The sequence below is a fragment of the Pristiophorus japonicus genome, chromosome 15 (assembly GCF_044704955.1).
Source record: "Pristiophorus japonicus isolate sPriJap1 chromosome 15, sPriJap1.hap1, whole genome shotgun sequence".
Lineage (NCBI taxonomy): Eukaryota > Metazoa > Chordata > Chondrichthyes > Pristiophoridae > Pristiophorus > Pristiophorus japonicus.
In genome coordinates this window covers 130,459,044-130,478,910 of record NC_091991.1, presented here as the reverse complement: position 1 = coordinate 130,478,910, position 19,867 = coordinate 130,459,044, and the positions used below count along the sequence as shown (strand labels likewise).

Below are 19,867 nucleotides of genomic sequence, written 5' to 3'. Positions count from 1 at the left end.
AAACTTACAATCACCCACACAGCTGGTTGTTCTGGTGTTGATTGCAGGCCTGGACATGGTGACCAACCTCTGTCCTTCTTCCCGACTGCAGTGCCCCAGTCTCCGAAGTTGTCCTCTTTTATAAGGTTTCATATCACAATATCTCAAACATATTTCCTGTTCTCCTGTTGACTCGTCCGATGGTTAACAGTTTTTGATTATCAGTTTATTCCACACCCCGATCCAGATAGGACCGAGCAGACCGGATCAGTTCTCATGCTGTGTCATCACCGTCATAGGCAGTCCCTCAAAATCGAGGAAGACTTGCTTCCACTCTAAAAGTGAGTTCTCAGGTGACTGAACAGTCCAATACGGGAATTGGGTGGGACAGACAGTCATTGAAGGAAAGGGTGGGTGGAGAGTCTGGTTTACCGCATGCTCCTTCCGCTGCCTGCACTTGGTTTCTGCATGCTCTCGGCATGCTGTGAAGAACAATGCAAATCTTCCATGGTAAAAGATACCTGGCTCCAAAGTTAATGAATGTGTGAATGTCCCTCTTTCTTCTTGGCAGGAATCATTCATGATGGTAATGGCTGTCGTCTGGTGCTATTGTCTGTGCTGATTAAATCGATGGCAGTTGTCCTGTATCATTGTATGTGATGTCCTTCCAGTCTCTTAGTGAGCCACAATTTCATTGCAATGTGTGAATTAACCTCTTGCTGTATAGTCCACCTCTGTATGTTGTACTGAGGTTTGGCTTTTTATATTTCACAGTCCAATCATGTCCGTGGGTTTGGGGTTTTTATATTCCATAAATGTTACAGTTGGGTGGGGGGGAACAGATCCTACAAGTGGCAAGCTTTGAGCTTCTCAGGCCATCTTCATGGGATTTTCCACAGTTGAACTAATTATTTGTGCACAGCACACTCCCAACATATAAATTGTGAAATGGCTGCAGGAAGGAGCAGATCTCCTCCATTTTCAGGGCATGATTAGACGTGCTTTTAGAAGTGTGACAAAGTTAGGGTTATTCTCTTTGACATCTTAGGGTACTGTTCTTTCAGAGGAAATGTGCAGGCTGCTTGGTAGAAGATGTCTGTAAAGGTAAATGCTCCAACATCCAGAGGACTTGGAGACAGGTGATAGCCTCAGGAAGTCTGCCAAGGTAAGGCTAGCTAACATTACACAACATACAGTCGATGGACAGAGTATACAGACCACTAACAATTCTCTCACTCTGACTGAACCTATCCGCTAAGGCCTCACAAAACAGTCCTTTAAAAGCTCCACATGCACGGCCATACTGCAGCAGGGAACACTTGATTATTGTCACTTCAAACTACATCTGTTGCATTTGGAAAGATGACCCTTACAAAGGAAGCTTAGCACACAATTAGCCTCCATTAGGCATTCTCATGAATGCACTGCATCACAAGTTGGATTTTCACACTTGGCTTTTCAAAAAGCCTTTGATAAGGTAGATTAATGACAAAAGTCAGAGCAAGTAGCAGTATAGATAGCAAACTGGCTACAAAACAGAAAACAGAGTAGGGGTTGAAGATAGTTACTTAGACTGGCTGAAGGTGGGAAGTGGTGTTCCACAGGGATCGGTGCTGGACGATTGTTGTTCACCATTTATATAAATGATTTGGACTCTGGAATCGAAAGTACAATATCAAAATTTTCAGATGACACCAAATTGGGGGGTATGGTTAATACTTAGAAAGACTGACAAAATACAGGAAGACACTTAAAAACTTGCAGAATAGGCGTGTGAATAGCAAATTATTTTCAATAAAGATAAGTGCAAGGTGATGATTTGGTAGGGAGAATAAAGAGGACACCTATTGTTTAGAAATAAGAGTAAATGGGGTAGAGGTGCAAAGGGATCTGAGTACAGATTTACAAATCATTAAAAGTAGCAGCGCAGGTTAACATTCATAAAAAATGCAATAGAATTGAAAAACAGAGAAGTTATGTTAAATTTATATAGCACCTTGGAGTACTGTGCACAATTCTGGTCTCCATAAGGAATATAGAGGTACTGGCAAAGGTACAAAAAGGATTTACCGGGATGATACCAGAACTGAGATGGTACAACTATCAGGAAAGACTGAACAGTCTGAGGTCTTTTTTTCAAGAAAAGAGAAGGCTGAGAGGTGACTTGATGGAGGTCTTTAAAACTATGTAGGGGCTCGATAGGGTAGACGTAGATAAGATGTTTCCACTCGTGGATGTGTCCAAAACTAGGGGCCATAAATATAAGATAGACACTAATAAGTCCAAAAAGGAATTCAGGAGAAACTTCTTTACTCAGAGAGCAGTTAGAATGAGGAACTTGCTACCACATGGATTAGTTGAGGCAAATAGCAGAGATGCATTTGAGGGGAAATTAGATAAGTACGTGAGGGTGAAAGGAATGGAAGGAAATGTTGATAGGGTGAGATGCAGTAAGGTAGTAGGAGGCCCGTGTGGAGCTTAAGCACCGGCATAGACCTGTTAGACCAAATGGCTTGTTTCTGTGCTGTAAATTCTATGTCATTCTAAGTTGGGGAGCAGGGTGGCCTCTTGATTCTCACTTCAATTTTTCAGCACCTCAGCACTACATCTCTGCTTGTAGGACAATGGAGCACATAACAGGAGGGAACAGACCCAAACTGGTGAAGTTCTCCTTCAGTTTAGATACCTCAGTCAGTATGAACAGCCATGCTGGACATAGTGATGCTTGAGGTCATTGAGAGAGTGGGTTATATTGAATCTGGAGGGTGCATACATTCAAGGTTACTACCCTCCCCATGTTTTGCATTCTTACTCTAATTATTGATTTACATGTTAAAGCAAACCAAGATGCCCTACACTTTTGGGTATGTTAGCTCTGTTTTCAGGGGGTGCTCCACTGTAACCATTGCAGCATATGCTCATCTTTTTCTATTGGCATCCCCCAAAGAACAAGCCGCAGGCTCCATTAGACAACATCCCAGAACACTCAGTGTTAGTCACTCCATCTATAGCAAAGAAAGAAAGAGAATTTATAGAGTATGTTTCACTTCTTTAGAATGTCCCAAAGAGCTTCGCTCTAATGAATTACTTTTGAAGTATGCTTACTCTTGTTTTGTAGGCAGACACAGTAACCAATATGTACGCAGCAAGGTAAGTATCCACAAACAGTAATGAGATAGAGGACCAGATACTCTGTTTTTGGCGGTTTTATCCTGGATAAATGTTAGCCAGGATAGAAACATAGAAACATAGAAAATAGGTGCAGGAGCAGGCCATTCAGCCCTTCTAGCCTGCACCGCCATTCAATGAGTTCATGGCTGAACATGAAACTTCAGTACCCCCTTCCTGCTTTCTCGCCATAACCCTTGATCCCCCGAGTAGTAAGGACTTCATCTAACTCCCTTTTGAATATATTTAGTGAATTGGCCTCAACTACTTTCTGTGGTAGAGAATTCCACAGGTTCACCACTCTCTGGGTGAAGAAGTTTCTCCTCATCTCGGTCCTAAATGGCTTACCCCTTATCCTCAGACTGTGACCCCTGGTTATGGACTTCCCCAACATTGGGAACATTCTTTCTGCATCTAACCTGTCTAAACCCGTCAGAATTTTAAACGTTTCTATGAGGTCCCCTCTCATTCTTCTGAACTCCAGTGAATACAAGCCCAATTGATCCAATCTTTCTTGATAGGTCAGTCCCGCCATCCCGGGAATCAGTCTGGTGAACCTTCGCTGCACTCCCTCAATAGCAAGAATGTCCTTCCTCAAGTTAGGAGACCAAAACTGTACACAATACTCCAGGTGTGGCCTCACCAAGGCCCTGTACAACTGTAGCAACACCTCCCTGCCCCTGTATTCAAATCCCCTCGCTATGAAGGCCAACATGCCATTTGCTTTCTTAACCGCCTGCTGTACCTGCATGCCAACCTTCAATGACTGATGTACCATGACACCCAGGTCTCGTTGCACCTTCCCTTTTCCTAATCTGTCACCATTCAGATAATAGTCTGTCTCTCTGTTTTTACCACCAAAGTGGATAACCTCACATTTATCCACATTATACTTCATCTGCCATGCATTTGCCCACTCACCTAACCTATCCAAGTCACTCTGCAGCCTAATAGCATCCTCCTCGCAGCTCACACTGCCACCCAACTTAGTATCATCCGCAAATTTGGAGATACTGCATTTAATCCCCTCGTCTAAATCATTAATGTACAATGTAAACAGCTGGGGCCCCAGCACAGAACCTTGCGGCACTCCACTAGTCACTGCCTGCCATTCTGAAAAGTACCCGTTTACTCCTACTCTTTGCTTCCTGTCTGACAACCAGTTCTCAATCCACGTCAGCACACTACCCCCAATCCCATGTGCTTTAACTTTGCACATTAATCTCTTGTGTGGGACCTTGTCGAAAGCCTTCTGAAAGTCCAAATATACCACATCAACTGGTTCTCCTTTGTCCACTTTACTGGAAACATCCTCAAAAAATTCCAGAAGATTTGTCAAGCATGATTTCCCTTTCACAAATCCATGCTGACTTGGACCTATCATGTCACCATTTTCCAGATGCACTGCTATGACATCCTTAATAATTGATTCCATCATTTTACCCACTACTGAGGTCAGGCTGACCGGTCTATAATTCCCTGTTTTCTCTCTCCCTCCTTTTTTAAAAAGTGGGGTTACATTGGCTACCCTCCACTCCATAGGAACTGATCCAGAGTCAATGGAATGTTGGAAAATGACTGTCAATGCATCCGCTATTTCCAAGGCCACCTCCTTAAGTACTCTAGGATGCAGGCCATCAGGCCCTGGGGATTTATCTGCCTTCAATCCCATCAATTTCCCCAACACAATTTCCCGACTAATAAAGATTTCCCTCAGTTCCTCTTCCTTACTAGACCCTCTGACCCCTTTTATATCCGGAAGGTTGTTTGTATCCTCCTTAGTGAATACCGAACCAAAGTACTTGTTCAATTGATCCGCCATTTCTTTGCTCCCCGTTATGACTTCCCCTGATTCTGACTGCAGGGGACCTACGTTTGTCTTCACCAACCTTTTTCTCTTTACATACCTATAGAAACTTTTGCAATCCGCCTTAATGTTCCCTGCAAGCTTCTTCTCATACTCCATTTTCCCTGTCCTAATCAAACCCTTTGTCCTCCTCTGCTGAGTTCTAAATTTCTCCCAGTCCCCAGGTTCGCTGCTATTTCTGGCCAATTTGTATGCCACTTCCTTGGCTTTAATACTATCCCTGATTTCCCTAGATAGCCACGGTTGAGCCACCTTCCCCTTTTTATTTTTACGCCAGACAGGAATGTACAATTGTTGTACTTCATCCATGCGGTCTCTAAATGTCTGCCATTGCCCATCCACAGTCAACCCCCTAAGTATCATTCGCCAATCTATCCTAGCCAATTCACGCCTCATACCTTCAAAGTTACCCTTCTTTAAGTTCTGGACCATGGTCTCTGAAATTACTGTTTCATTCTCCATCCTAATGCAGAATTCCACCATATTATGGTCACTCTTCCCCAAGGGGCCTCGCACAATGAGATTGCTAATTAATCCTCTCTCATTACACAACACCCAGTCTAAGATGGCCTCCCCCCTAGTTGGTTCCTCAACATATTGGTCTAGAAAACCATCCCTTATGCACTCCAGGAAATCCTCCTCCACCGTATTGCTTCCAGTTTGGCTAGCCCAATCTATGTGCATATTAAAGTCACCCATTATAACTGCTACACCTTTATTGCATGCACCCCTAATTTCCTGTTTGATGCCCTCCCCAACATCCCTATTACTGTTTGGAGGTCTGTACACAACTCCTACTAACGTTTTTTGTCCTTTGGTGTTCTGCAGCTCTACCCATATAGATTCCACATCATCCAAGCTAATGTCTTTCCTAACTATTGCATTAATCTCCTCTTTAACCAGCAATGCTACCCCACCTCCTTTTCCTTTTATTCTATCCTTCCTGAATGTTGAATACCCCTGAATGTTGAGTTCCCAGCCCTGATCATCCTGGAGCCACGTCTCCGTAATCCCAATCACATCATATTTGTTAACATCTATTTGCACAATTAATTCATCCACCTTATTGCGGATACTCCTTGCATTAAGACACAAAGCCTTCAGGCTTGTTTTATTAACACCCTTTGTCCTTTTAGAATTTTGCTGTACAGTGGCCCTTTTTGTTCTTTGCCTTGGGTTTCTCTGCCCTACACTTTTCCTCATCTCCTTTCTGTCTTTTGCTTTTGGCTCCTTTTTGTTTCCCTCTGTCTCCCTGCATTGGTTCCCATCCCCCTGCCATATTAGTTTAAATCCTCCCCAACAGCACTAGCAAACACTCCCCCTAGGACATTGGTTCCAGTCCTGCCCAGGTGCAGACCGTCCGGTTTGTACTGGTCCCACCTCCCCCAGAACCGGTCCCAATGCCCCAGGAATTTGAATCCCTCCCTGCTGCACCACTGCTCAAGCCACGTATTCATCTGCGCTATCCTGCGATTCCTACTCTGACTATCACGTGGCACTGGTAGCAATCCCGAGATTACTACTTTTGAGGTCCTACTTTTTAATTTAGCTCCTAGCTCCTTAAATTCGTTTCGTAGGACCTCATCCCTTTTTTTGCCTATGTCGTTGGTACCAATGTGCACCACGACAACTGGCTGTTCTCCCTCCCATTTTAGAATGTCCTGCACCCGCTCCGAGACATCCTTGACCCTTGCACCAGGGAGGCAACATACCATCCTGGAGTCTCGGTTGCGGCCGCAGAAACGCCTATCTATTCCCCTCACAATTGAATCCCCTATCACTATCGCTCTCCCACTCTTTTTCTTGCCCTCCTGTGCAGCAGAGCCAGCCACGGTGCCATGAACTTGGCTGCTGCTGCCCTCCCCTGATGAGTCATTCCCCTCAACAGTACCCAAAGCGGTGTATCTGTTTTGCAGGGGGATGACCGCAGGGGACCCCTGCACTACCTTCCTTGCTCTACTCTTCCTGCTGGTCTTCCATTCCCTATCTGGCTGTGGACCCTTTCCCTGCGGTAAGACCAACTCACTACACGTGATACTCACGTCATTCTCAGCATCGTGGATGCTCCAGAGTAAATCCACCCTCAGCTCCAATTCCGTAACGCGGACCGTCAGGAGCTGGAGGCGGATACACTTCCCGCACACATAGTCGTCAGGGACACCGGAAGCGTCCCTGAGTTCCCACATGGTACAGGAGGAGCATAACACCCGACCGAGCTCTCCTGCCATGACTTAACCCTTAGATACACTTAAACTGGTAATAACAATGTTAAAAGTTACTGACCAATATAAGAAGAAAAAGAAAAACTACTCACCAATCACCAGCCAATCACTTACCCCCTAGGCTGTGACGTCACCTTTGTTTTTTTGCCTTCTCCCTGTAGCTGCACCGGTACGCCTCTCACCGACCCCGGACTCGCGCTGCTCCGAGCTCCCGCTGGCCTTTATAGGCCTCTCACCGACCCCGGACTCGCGCTGCTCCGAGCTCCCGCCTCCTCGACTGACTGCTCCGAGCTCCCGCTGGCCTTTATAGGCCTCTCGCCGACCCCGGACTCGCGCTGCTCCGAGCTCCCGCCGAGGATACTGGGAGAACTCCCCTTCTGTTCTTCGAATAGTCCCAGGGATATTTTATATCCACTTGAACAGGCAGATGAGGGCCACTTGGGTGACTAAAATTGTACACTAGCCAGGAATCAGTCCCTTCAGGAGAGGAACAGCAGTAGTGATAAAATTGGTAGTAAAGGGCATTCTGTAACATCTCATCTGAAAGACACCTCCAATTCTCGGTGGACAGACTAGATTATGTGCTCAAGTCCATGGTGTTGGGTCTTGAACCCAAACTTTTCTGACTCTAAGGTGAAAGTGCTGCCAATGAACCAAGGCTAACACAAGCATCAGCATTGATATATCAACCTCAGGAGATTTAGGCAGTCTGTTTGAGGTGGATATGTTGAGTAAAGCACAGAGCACAAATGAGCAAGTGCAGGTGGTGGAAGTAGAGGAGCTGGAACCTGCAGACCAGCTCATGTCCTTCCTCAGCTGCAAATCCCTTAGGATTCAGACTTCATACTTTTAATGGAATGACACTCTTTGAGTATCAATCTTGGAGGATGTACAAGGTCTGAGGGCAAGTATAGAGGAATCCACTAGCCAAATCTGTGCAGTTATTGGTCAGTGGTTATCAGAACTCCAGGCCAAGATGGAGCACATGCCAACTCAATAACCATCTATCGAGAGCCTCCAGTAAGGGGTTCCAAGTTCAGCCGGAGTATCTCTCATGAATTCTCAGACTGCTGGGTTCCAATTTTTTATGGTTTTAACAGACTGGAGGAAACATTATGCAGGCTTCACTGCTCTTCATTGCTGCTCAGAGTCTCTTTGCACAGATCAGTGTGGTGAGGCAGTGGTCAGCAGTAGATGCATGGCTGGAGTAGGCATACATGAGGCTGTTGCCTCTCAAGCAGATGCCACATCTGCCCCCTCCAGACAGCCTGCTCAAATGACAGAACATGTAGCGGAAGTGTGCAAGGTGGGGCAGCCACTGTAACATCTAATGTGGTGGGGACAGTTGCAGGATACTAAAATTAATGTGGGAGAGCAGGAGAACCCTTGTAGAGTTTCAGGGCTACACTGTCATCATGGCAACAAGTTCAGGGCAAGAAACGCAGGTACATAACAAATTACTTACATTTATTTGTGTTTTATCTCAACTGTGTCAGATTTTTCTTGGATGATATAAAATAATATAATCGAGGATGAAAGTAGTTGAGGTGGCACAGACAGGGTGGATTTAGCCACTGTGTGGTGCACATGTAGAGAGGACTATTAAGGCATTGGGCAGTTTAGAATTGAGCTTAAGAGTCTGTTCTATGGCTCTTGCTATCTGCAAAGATGGTTCAATAGGAATCTCTTGTGGTTCTTTTTAGTCTTGTTCTGCTTTTGGCTGAAGTTGGGTATCCTCCTTCCCCACCTGCTCCATGTTTCCGCCACTTTGCTTAGCAAGGTTATGGAGCATGCAGCAAGTTATAATGACCAAGGAGACCTTGGTGGGCTGTATCATACAACGCCTGCTGATCTCTCCAGGGAACTGAAATGCTGTTTCAAGATACCTTTAGTGTTTTGATAATGATTTTCTCACCTGGTTTCAGTGTGGGCTCCTAAGGCTCACCTCACAGCCCATCTGGGGGTTGCACATGGTGCAGAGCAGACAGAGATCCAACAAAATTGATCTGTTCTTGATTTCCTATCCCCAGCACCCATTCCACTCTGATGCCACCGATGATGACCACTGAAAAAATTTTGACCTTAATTTTAACAGCAAAGGTGACTTCCTTTGGCACTTTACTTGCATGCCAAACTACTTCAAATTCTTATTAATGGACTTTTGGTACAGATAAAAGGTTTGGCATAATTTCCCTCATTAGATGATTTATTGCCATTATTCCTTCTTGTCTACAGGTGAAGAACAGCCTGATATTCAGCTAACAAACTACAAGAGAAAGTCCGGAGACTGGTTTCAACAATATTCAAGGCAACGTGCATGCTTTTATGATCGCCTGTTTCTGTACTGATGGGCAGTATGCTAGATTAATCACTATATTTACAATTCCAAAATAAACTTGACTATAGTTTATTGTACCAGTTTTTTTTTTTCAAATTTCACAATTTGTTAGATTTTCTACCGAGTAACAGATCAAGCTCAAATTGGAAATGTTATTGATTAATTTGTAACCAGAAATAATAGTTAAGTAATCGGAATGATTGTTATGTATATATGTGTGCAATAACATTGTTACTACAACCATATGTTATCACCAATTAAGTATAGTGAGATATAATGTACATTATAAATCTTTAAATTGACTGAGTAAAGCATTGAAAAATCATGAATACTACCATGTAGCTTTGAATGTGCTTTGTAAATTGGTACATAAGTGACATTGGACTGGTATGACGTAAATGTTCAATTTGTATAATTTTAGAATAAGAAAATGTGAAGGCCAGGTGAAAAATATTTTAAAGAGCCTCAGTAGTAGAAAATATTTATTTCTGTGATAGACTTTTGCAATCAGCAAGTCCTCTAATAATACAACAACTTGTATTTATGTACATAGAATTACAAAGAATGTACAGCACAGAAACAGGTCATTCAGCCCACATGGTCTATGCCAGCATTTATGCTGTACACAAGCCGCCTCCCACTCTCCTTCATCTAATCCTATCAGCATATCCTATTTCTTTCTCCTTCATGTGTTTATCTAGCTTCCCCTTAAATGCATCTACTCCACATGGTAGTGAGTTCCACATTCTAACCACTCTCTGGGTAAAGACCATTATAACAGGGAAGGTAGAAGAGGAATAATTGCGAACTAGGGATTACTACACATGTTGTACAGCTAAAAACTGTGCTATTTAGTTTAAAGGTTAAATGGGGAGAGATTACAAAATGCTGCGGTACAGAGGGATCTGGGGGTCCTTGTACATGAAACACAAAAAGTTAGCATGCAGGTACAGCAAGTAATTAGGAAGGCAAATGGGCTGTGGAGGTTGGGTAATTGAACATATTTAAGGTGGAGATAGACAGATTTTTGAACGATAAGGGATAAAGGGTTATGGGGAGCGGGCAGGGAATTGGAGTTGAGGCCAAGATCAGATCAGCCATGATCTTATTGAATGGCGGAGCAGGCTCGAGGGGCCAAATGGCCTACTCCTGCTCCTATTTCTTATGTTAACTGGGAGTCTCCTGACCCTAAACTGATTTCTAACCTTTTTTCCCCCTCTCTTTTTTAAAAAAAAACTATCCTTCAAATTGCAGCTGCAACATGCTGGTACAGAACCGCCTGCTCGCTTATTCCATCCACTTCTTTCTCCAGTGCCGACTCTCGGCTTAATCCCTCGTCTACATGAAAGCATTCCACAAGATATTTTCAGCGAGAGCCATTACACTCAGTGGAAAGCATGTGGGCTGGATGTTCACAAGCAGACTCACACAGGAGGAGCCAAACACTCTGAAACAGTAGCTTGTTAATAGACTGGATAACATTTAACTCAACTGAATGAGGGTAGAAACTGCACAGCAAGTTTTACAGACTCAAAAAAAAGTTTATGCTGTGTTGATCTCACAAAGTATGCTTAAGTGCCTTGATCATTTTGTGCACATTTATAATGTTTTTAAAATGTATTAAATATTTTGACTTTATACTTTGTGGGGAACATTTCGCTTGACGAGACACTCTCATTATCAGTAAATTGGCCTCAGCTGACGTGGTCAAGTTTCACAATTAGATTCACTTACAATAAACTTGTTGAGAAGTCCAAGGGAGAGTTAATAGAGGTTTTTAAGATTCTGAAAACCTCCTGAACTGTTTTCGGTTACCTGAGGGGGTCGGAGAGGAATTTTCAAGCGCCTCCCCCGCACCCCCCCTTTACTGGCCCTAGTCTTTTTGGCCACTCCCACATTACATGGCTGCAGAAGGGGGTGTGGTAAAAAAACTTCTAGTCATGATGTTACAGCACCGAAAGGAGGCCATTTGGCCGATCAAGTCCCTGCCAGCTCTTTCGAAGAGCAATCCAGTTAGTCCCACTCCCCCGCTCTTTCCCTATGTTCCTGCAATTTTTTCTCCTTCAAATTTTTATGCAATTCCATTTCAAAGACTACTATTGAATTTATATCCACCACTCTATCAGGCAGTGCATTCCAAATCCTAACCACTCGTTGTGTGAACAAGATTTTCCTCATGTCGTCTCTGGTTCATTTGTCAATCACCTTAAATCTGTGCTCTCTTATTGACCCATCAGCCATTGGAAACAGTTTCTCTTTATTTACTCTGACGATACCGTCAAAGCCTCCTTGATAAAGTGTAACATCCCCATCCTTGGCCCAAGACCGCCCAAAGTGGAGGAAGAGCATCTGGGAGGGCACTGAGCACCTCGAGTCTCGTTGCTGAGAGCATGCAGAAATCAAGCGCAGACAGCGGAAGGAGCGTGCAGCGAACCAGGCTCCCCACCCACCCTTTCCTTCAACCACTGTCTGTCCCACCTGTGACAGAGACTGCAATTCCCACATTGGACTGTACAGCCACCTGAGAACTCACGTTTAGAGTGGAAGCAAGTCTTTCTCGATTTCGAAGGACTGCCTATGCTGATTTACTCTATTTAAACCATTCATAATTTTAAACACCTTTCTCAAATCTCCTATTTGTCATCATGACTGTTGGGCAGGCTTAATGGACCAACCTTTCCTGGTTGTCATTTTTATATGTTCATAATTGAGTGAATAGAGAAAACTATTTCCTCTGGCTGATGAGGTAATTAATTCAAAACTATAACTGAGGAAAGGGCGATGAGAAATTTGTTTATAGAGGGTTGTTAGAGCATAGGATGTTTTGCCACAGGGGATGGTTGAGGCAGAGACCACTGGAATACCCTCCCTAAACCTCGCTATCCTTTAAGCCACTCCTTAAAACCTACGTTTGATCTAGCTTTTGGTTACCTGTCCTAATATCTCATGTGGCTCGGTGTCAAATTTTGTTTGATAACACTCCTGTGAAGCTCTTTGAGATGTTTTACTACATTAAAGGCGCTGTATAAATCTAAATTGTTGTTGAAGAGTACCAGATATCCACTACCCTTTGTGTGACAAAATGCTTGCTGATTTTACTTCTGAATGGCTTAGCTCTAATTTTATGATGCGTCCTTGTTCTGGCTTCCCCCACCAGAGGAAATAATGAGGTAGCGCAAAACATGGAATAGCAAATTGGTAGCTGTTTTTTTTCCATTAAAGCTAATATCCTGATTTGTCTTTCTCAGAAACAAAGTGGATGCTTTACACTTCCCCAAATTAAACTCCATTTTGCCCATTCTCTTAGTCTGTCTATGTCCCTTGTAACTTCCTGCGCCCATCTGCAAACATGGGACACATAAAACTCTCTATTCCTTCATTCAAGTCATTAATATATATAGTGAAAAGCTGAGAACCCAGTATAAATCCCCAGGGAGCACCACTTGGCACATGCCTCCAATCAGAGATTTCTTTTGTCTCCTATCTCCCAACCAAATACCAAAGCATGTCATAAGGTTACCTCAACTTCTGTGCATTTTCATTTTTACTATAATCCTGTGTGTAGAATCTTATCAAATGCCTCTGGAAGTCCATACAGACAACATTAATGGATACTATGGTAGTGACTTCTTCAAAAAAAATCCATTAAATTAGTCATACATGACAAATTTAAGCTGACTCTCCGATTGCCTCATACTTGTCCAAGTGCTCAGTCACTGTTCCCCACCAGCAACCTCTCCACAACTGACAGGTCTGCAATTACCTGGTTTTACCCTCTCTTAAATGACGGAGTAACAACTGCAATTTTCCAATCCAAAGGCAAACTCCCAAATCTAGAGATTTGTAAAATTACGACTAATGCATCTGCAGTTTCGTCCTTTATTATTTTTCTAACCTGTAGTAAAAATCATCACGTTCTGGAGATTTATAGAAACATAGAAAATAGGTGCAGGAGTTGGCCATTCGGCCCTTCGAACCTGCACCACCATTCAATAAGATCATGGCTGATCATTTCCTCAGTACCCCTTTCCTGCTTTCTCCCCATATCCCTTGATCCCCTTAGCCGTAAGGGCCATATCCAATTCTCTCTTGAATATATCCAACGAACTGGCATCAACAACTTTCTGCGGCAGGAAATTCCATAGGTTAACAACTCTCTCTGAGTGAAGAAGTTTCTCTTCATCTTAGTCGTAAATGGCCTACCCCTTATCCTAAGACTATGTCCCCTGGTTCTGGACTTCCCCAACATCGGGAACATTCTTCACACATCTAACCTGTCCAGTCCCGTCAGAATCTTAAACGTTTCTATGAGATCCCCTCTCATCCTTCTAAACCCCAGTGAATAAAGGCCCAGTTGATCCAGTCTCTCCCCATAGGATAGTCCCGCCATCCCTGGAATCAGTCTGGTGAATCTTCGCTGCACTCCCTCAATAGCAAGAACGTCCTTCCTCAGATTAGGAGACCAAAACTGTACACAATATTCCAGGTGAGGCCTCACTAAGGCCCTGAACAACTGCAGCAAGACCTCCCTGCTCCAAAACACAAATCCCCGAGCTATGAAGGCCAACATACCATTTGCCTTCTTCACCGCCTGCTGTACCTGCATGCCCACTTTCAGTGACTGATGAACCATGACACCCAGGTCTCGTTGCACCTCCCCTTTTCCTAATCTGCCGCCATCCAGATAATATTCTGCCTTCCTGTTTTTGCCCCCAAAATGGATAACCTCACATTTATCCACATTATACTGCATTTGCCATGCATTTGCCTACTCACCTAACCTGTCCAAGTCACCCTGCAGCCTCTTAAGCGTCCTCCTCACTGCTCACACCGCCATCCAGTTTAGTGTCATCCGCAAACTTGGAGATATTACACTCAATTCCTTCATCTAAATCGTTAATGTATATTGTAAAGAGCTGGGGTCCCAGCACTGAGCCCTGTGGCACTCCACTAGTCACTGCCTACCATTCTGAAAAGGACCCGTTTATCCCGATTCTCTGCTTCCTGTCTGCCAACCAGTTCTCTATCCACGTCAGTACATTACCCCCAATACCATGCGCTTTGATTTTGCACACCAATCTCTTGTGCGGGACCTTGTCAAAAGCCTTTTGAAAGTCTAAATACACCTTATCCACTGGTTTTCCCTTGTCCACTCTGCTAGTTACATCCTCAAAAAATTCCAGAAGATTCGTCAAGCATGATTTCCCTTTCGTAAATCCATGCTGACTTGGACCGATCCTGTCACTGCTATCCAAATGAGCTGCTATTTCATCCTTAATGATTGATTCCAACCTTTTCCCCATTACTGATGTCAGGCTAACCGGTCTATAATTACCCGCTTTCTCCCTCCCTTTTTAAAAAGTGGTGTTACATTAGCTACCCTCCAGTCCATGGGAACTGATCCAGAGTCGATAGACTGTTGGAAAATGATCACCAATGCATCCACTATTTCTAGGGCCACTTCCTTAAGCACTCTGGGATGCAGACTATCAGGCCCCGGGGATTTATCGGCCTTCAATCCCCTCAGTTTCCCTAACACAATTTCCCGCCTAATAAGGATATCCTTCAGTTCCTCCTTCTCACTAGACCTACTGTCCCCTAGTACAATCGGAAGGTTATTTGTGTCTTCCTTCGTGAAGACAGAACCAAAGTGTTTATTCAATAGGTCTGCCATTTCTTTATTCCCCATTATAAATTCACCCGAATCCGACTGCAAGGGACCTACGTTTGTCTTTACTAATCTTTTTCTCTTCACCTATTAAAAGAAGCTTTTGCAGTCAGCTTTTATATTCCCTGCAAGCTTCCTCTCGTACTCTATTTTCCCCCTCTTAATTAAACCCTTAGTCTTCCTCTGTTGAATTCTAAATTTCTCCCAGTCCTCAGGTTTGTTGCTTTTTCTAGCCAAATTATATGCCTCTTCCTTGGCTTTAACACTATCCTTAATTTCCCTTGTTAGCCATGGTTGAGCCACCTTCCCCGTTTTATTTTTACTCCAGACAGGGATGTACAATTGCTGAAGTTCATCCATGTGAACTTTAAATGTTTGCCATTGCTTATCCACCGTCAAACCTTTAAGCATCCTTTGCCAGTCTATTTGAGCCAATTCACGCCTCATACCGTCGAAGTTACCTTTCCTTAAGTTCAGGACTCTAGTTTCTGAGTTAACTGTGTCACACTCCATCTTAATAAAGAATTCTACCATATTATGGTCACTCTTCCCCAAGGGGCCTCGCACAAGAAGATTGCTAATTAGTCCCTTCTCATCACCCAGTCTAGGATGGCCAGCCCTCTACTTGGTTCCTCGACATACTGGTCTAGAAAACCATCCCTAATACACTCCAGGAAATTCTCCACCGCATTGCTACAGTTTGGTTAGCCCAATCAATATGTCGATTAAAGTTGCCTATGATAACTGTTATACCTTTATCGCACACATCCCTTATTTCTTGTTTGATGCTGTCCCCAACCTCACTACTGCTGTTTGGTGGTCTGTACACAACTCCCACTAGCGTTTTCTGCCCTTTGGAATTCCGCAGCTCCACCCATACCGATTCCACATCATCCAGGCTAGTGTCCCTCCTTACTATTCCATTAATTTCCTCTTTAACCAGCAACGCCACCCTGCCTCCTTTTCCTTTCTGTCTATCCTTCCTAAATGCTGAATACCCTTGGATGTTGAGTTCCCAGCCTTGGTCACCCTGGAGCCATGTCTCCGTAATGCCAATTACATCTTACCCATTAACTGCTATCTGCGCAGTTAATTCGTCCACCTTATTCTGAATACTCCTCGCATTGAGGCACAGAGCCTTCAGGCTTGTCTTTTTAACACACTTTGCCCCTTTAGAATTTTGCTGTAATGTGGCCCTTTTTGTTTTTTGCCTTGGGTTTCTCTGCCCTCCACTTTTACTATTCTCCTTTCTATCTTTTGCTTCTGACTCCATTTTATTTCCCTCTGACTCCCTGCATAGGTTCCCATCCCCCTGCCATATTAGTTTAACTCCTCCCCAACAGCACTAGCAAGCACTCGCCCTAGGACATTGGTTCCGGTCCTGCCCAGGTGCAGACTGTCCGGTTTCTACTGGCCCCATCTCCCCCAGAACCGGTTCCAATACCCCAGGAATTTGAATCCCTCCCTTTTGCACCACTGCTCAAGCCACGTATTCATCTGAGCTATCCTGCAATTCCTACTCTGACTAGCACGTGGCACTGGTAGCAATCTTGAGATTACTACTTTTGAGGTCCTAATTTTTATTTAACTGCTAGCTCCCTAAATTCGTCTCGTAGGACCTCATCCCGTTTTTTACCGATATTGTTGGTACCTATATGCACGACATCTGGCTGTTCACCCTCCCTTTTCAGAATGTCCTGCACCCGCTCCGAGACATCCTTGACCCTTGCACCAGGGAGGCAACATACCATCCTGGAGTCTCGGTTGCGGCCACAGAAACGCCTATCTATTCCCCTTACAATTGAATCCCCTATCACTATTGCTCTCCCACTTTTTCCTGCCCTCCTGTGTAGCAGAGCCCGCCACGGTGCCATGAACTTGGCTGCAGCTGTCATCCCCCTCAACAGTACCCAAAGCGGTGTATCTGTTTTGCAGGATGACCGCAGGGGATCCCTGCACTACCTTCCTTGCACTGCTCTTCCTGTTGGTCTTTCATTCCCTATCTGGCTGTGTACCCTTTACCTGCGGTAAGACTAACTCACTAAATGTGCTATTCACATCATTCTCAGCATCATGCATGCTCCAGAGTGAATCCACCCCCAGCTCCAGTTCCGCAATGCGGACCGTCAGGAGCTGGAGGCGGATACACTTCCCGCCCACGTAGTCGGCAGGAACACTGGAGTCGTCCCCATGGTACAGGAGGAACATAACACGTGCCTGAGCTGTCCTGCCATGACTTAACCCCTAGATAAACTTAAATTGGCAACAATGCTGAAGGTTACTTACCGATATAGAAAGTGAAAAAAAAGCTACTTACCAATCATTTACCCTTGGCTGTGATGTCACCTTTCAATTTCTTTTTAGCCTCCCTGCTGCAGCTGCACAAGCTGGGCCTTTATAGGTCTCCCCACGCTCGCCTCACCGACGCTGCTCGCACTGTCGCCTCCCGCCAACGTTGGGCCTTTATAGGTCTCCCCACGCTCGCCTCACCGACGCTGCTCGCACTGCCGCCTCCCACCGACGTTGGGCCTTTATAGGTCTCCCCACGCTCGCCTCACCGACGCTGCTCGCACTGCCGCCGACGTTGGGCCTCCCCACGCTCGCCTCATCGATGCTACTCCCACTGTATCTTTAGTCCCATTAACATTTTAAAATGTTATATTAAAACTAAGTTCCTCTCCTTGACTTCTTAGGTTCCCATGTACAGCTCGTATTGTGTTCTCTTCTTCTACTGTAAAACTGGTAAAAGTATTCATTTAAAAGTTCATTTCTTATTGTCCATTAGTCTCACCTCCATCTGTCTTTAATGGATCCATATTCCTCATTACCACTGTCATTCTCAATCAGTTTTATCCCCTGCCCTCAGTATTCAAAATACAAGCAGCTTCTGATGTATGTGATGGCTTCAGCAGTACATGTTTGGGCTGCACTATATGGTATACGATGGTTTGTTTCGGGCCAGATATCCTCTGGGCATGATCCCACTGGTGCTATCTAGTGCTGACCCCATCAGAGTTTGCAGGGTCAGTGAGAGGGCACCCAATTAGCATGAGTCCCACCAGCGAGGTCCAGGCAAAGGGGAGGTCTGTGCTCCTCACCCATACTGGCCTCCACTGAACTAACGGAGCACAAGCTGCCACCTTGGACAGCATTTGCCTTGTACAGGACAAATAGAAGCAACAGAGATGTGATGCACCTATGTCAGCAGAATTCCAGCCCATTTTCAGCACTTTTCTTTGAAGCAGTGACTTATAACAAACCATCCTATACCATATAGTGCAGCCCAAACATGTACTGCTGAAGCCATCACATACATCAGAAGCGGTTTGTATTTTGAATTCACACACTTTTGAAACTATCTGCTGCTGGTAATTATACACAACCTGTGTCTATAATGGATATTTATACAACTACCATTTCAGAACCCAATTATATTTTATATGCTCTGATAAGAACATTGATGTTTCAGTGAAAATGTGAATGTATTTCAATGACATCTTTATGGTGTGAAACCTCATGTGCAAAATATATTCCCTTAAATCATGCAATTAATAAATCACAATACCCCTATTCAAACTGTATGATATTTGTTCACTACAAAAGCAAAATACTGCAGATGCTGACAATCTGAAATAAAAGCAGAAAATGCTGGAGATTATTCAGGTGTAGGCAGCATTATTATTTGTTCATTATATAGTTTTAGTATAAAAGCCATCCAGACAAGACACCTCCCTGGTTTAAAAAAAAACACATAAGCAGTCTCAAGCGTGCTTAAATACAGTAACACATTAGAGTTATTAATTACTTGGTGTTTTCATGGCTTGTGAACTTATCTCAGTTCATAAAGATGGTAGAACACTATTAGATCTTGTTTTAGGCTTTAACTCCCAAACAGTACAAGAGTAATGCAACACTTTAATCATTAATTTTAGCTGCCTCTTCATAATAGCATATATAATTTGTAACTTCTACCCTTAAATTTTAATATGGAGTTTAAAAAAAAAATCTTAACAGAAGTAGGTAAGTGGCTTCATTTCAAAGACTCAAAAGTAATCTCACTGTCAAACTACCAAATTCCTTCAAAAACAGGAAAGAGCCAATCAGAATTTATAACACCACTTATTAAAAGTGGCTAATTTCAGGAGAGCAGGCATCAAACTTGGGATCTTCCAGGTCTAGGTCAACTAGTCTCTTGACCCAAGGTACATCTATCTACTAAATAAAAACTTTCATGTAGCATATTAATTTCTCAAATAGCACTTCATATTGAATTACTAAAAACCTGGTTAGTTATCCTTCCCAGGAAGGAAGAGGGCAAAGATAATAAAGCTGTGAACTAACCATTTTTTTTTAATAAATAGAAAAGAGCAGTATTGGACAAATCTCTTATTGGTGAGGTAAGTGTAGGAAAATTAAGGTGCTGCACTGTCATCTGTGCAATATCAGTAGGCCTAAAGAATATAGATTGAAAGAGGTCACTACACTCTCAAAACAGAGTTCCCGCCTAGACTTCCTGTTGCAACTCACCTTCCTAGAGTCCGTGATGGTGCATCAGTAAAAGTAACAAAAAAAAGGGGACTAGGAGAGACTAGTGAATATTCCAGCTGAGTAACAGGCATAAAAAA

At 43.8% G+C, this 19,867-nt stretch overlaps 1 protein-coding gene across 5 annotated transcripts in view; it reads left to right on the top strand.

Annotated features, from left to right (window-relative positions):
* The window catches only part of LOC139281043 (uncharacterized), a 58,905-nt gene extending 47,693 nt beyond the window's left edge, over window positions 1–11,212 (top strand). For 2 of the 5 annotated variants that reach the window (XM_070900933.1, XM_070900932.1), the window contains exon 5: window positions 9,472–11,212. In XM_070900933.1, coding sequence (XP_070757034.1) covers window positions 9,472–9,584 — 113 coding nt within the window. In that variant the 3' untranslated portion in view covers window positions 9,585–11,212. Of the gene's footprint in view, window positions 1–1,043; window positions 1,729–9,266; window positions 9,337–9,471 lie in introns of those variants that run through there. The other 3 variants (XR_011596813.1, XR_011596812.1, XM_070900934.1) reach the window with 3 other exon arrangements.
* Window positions 11,213–19,867: the final 8,655 nt, after the last annotated feature.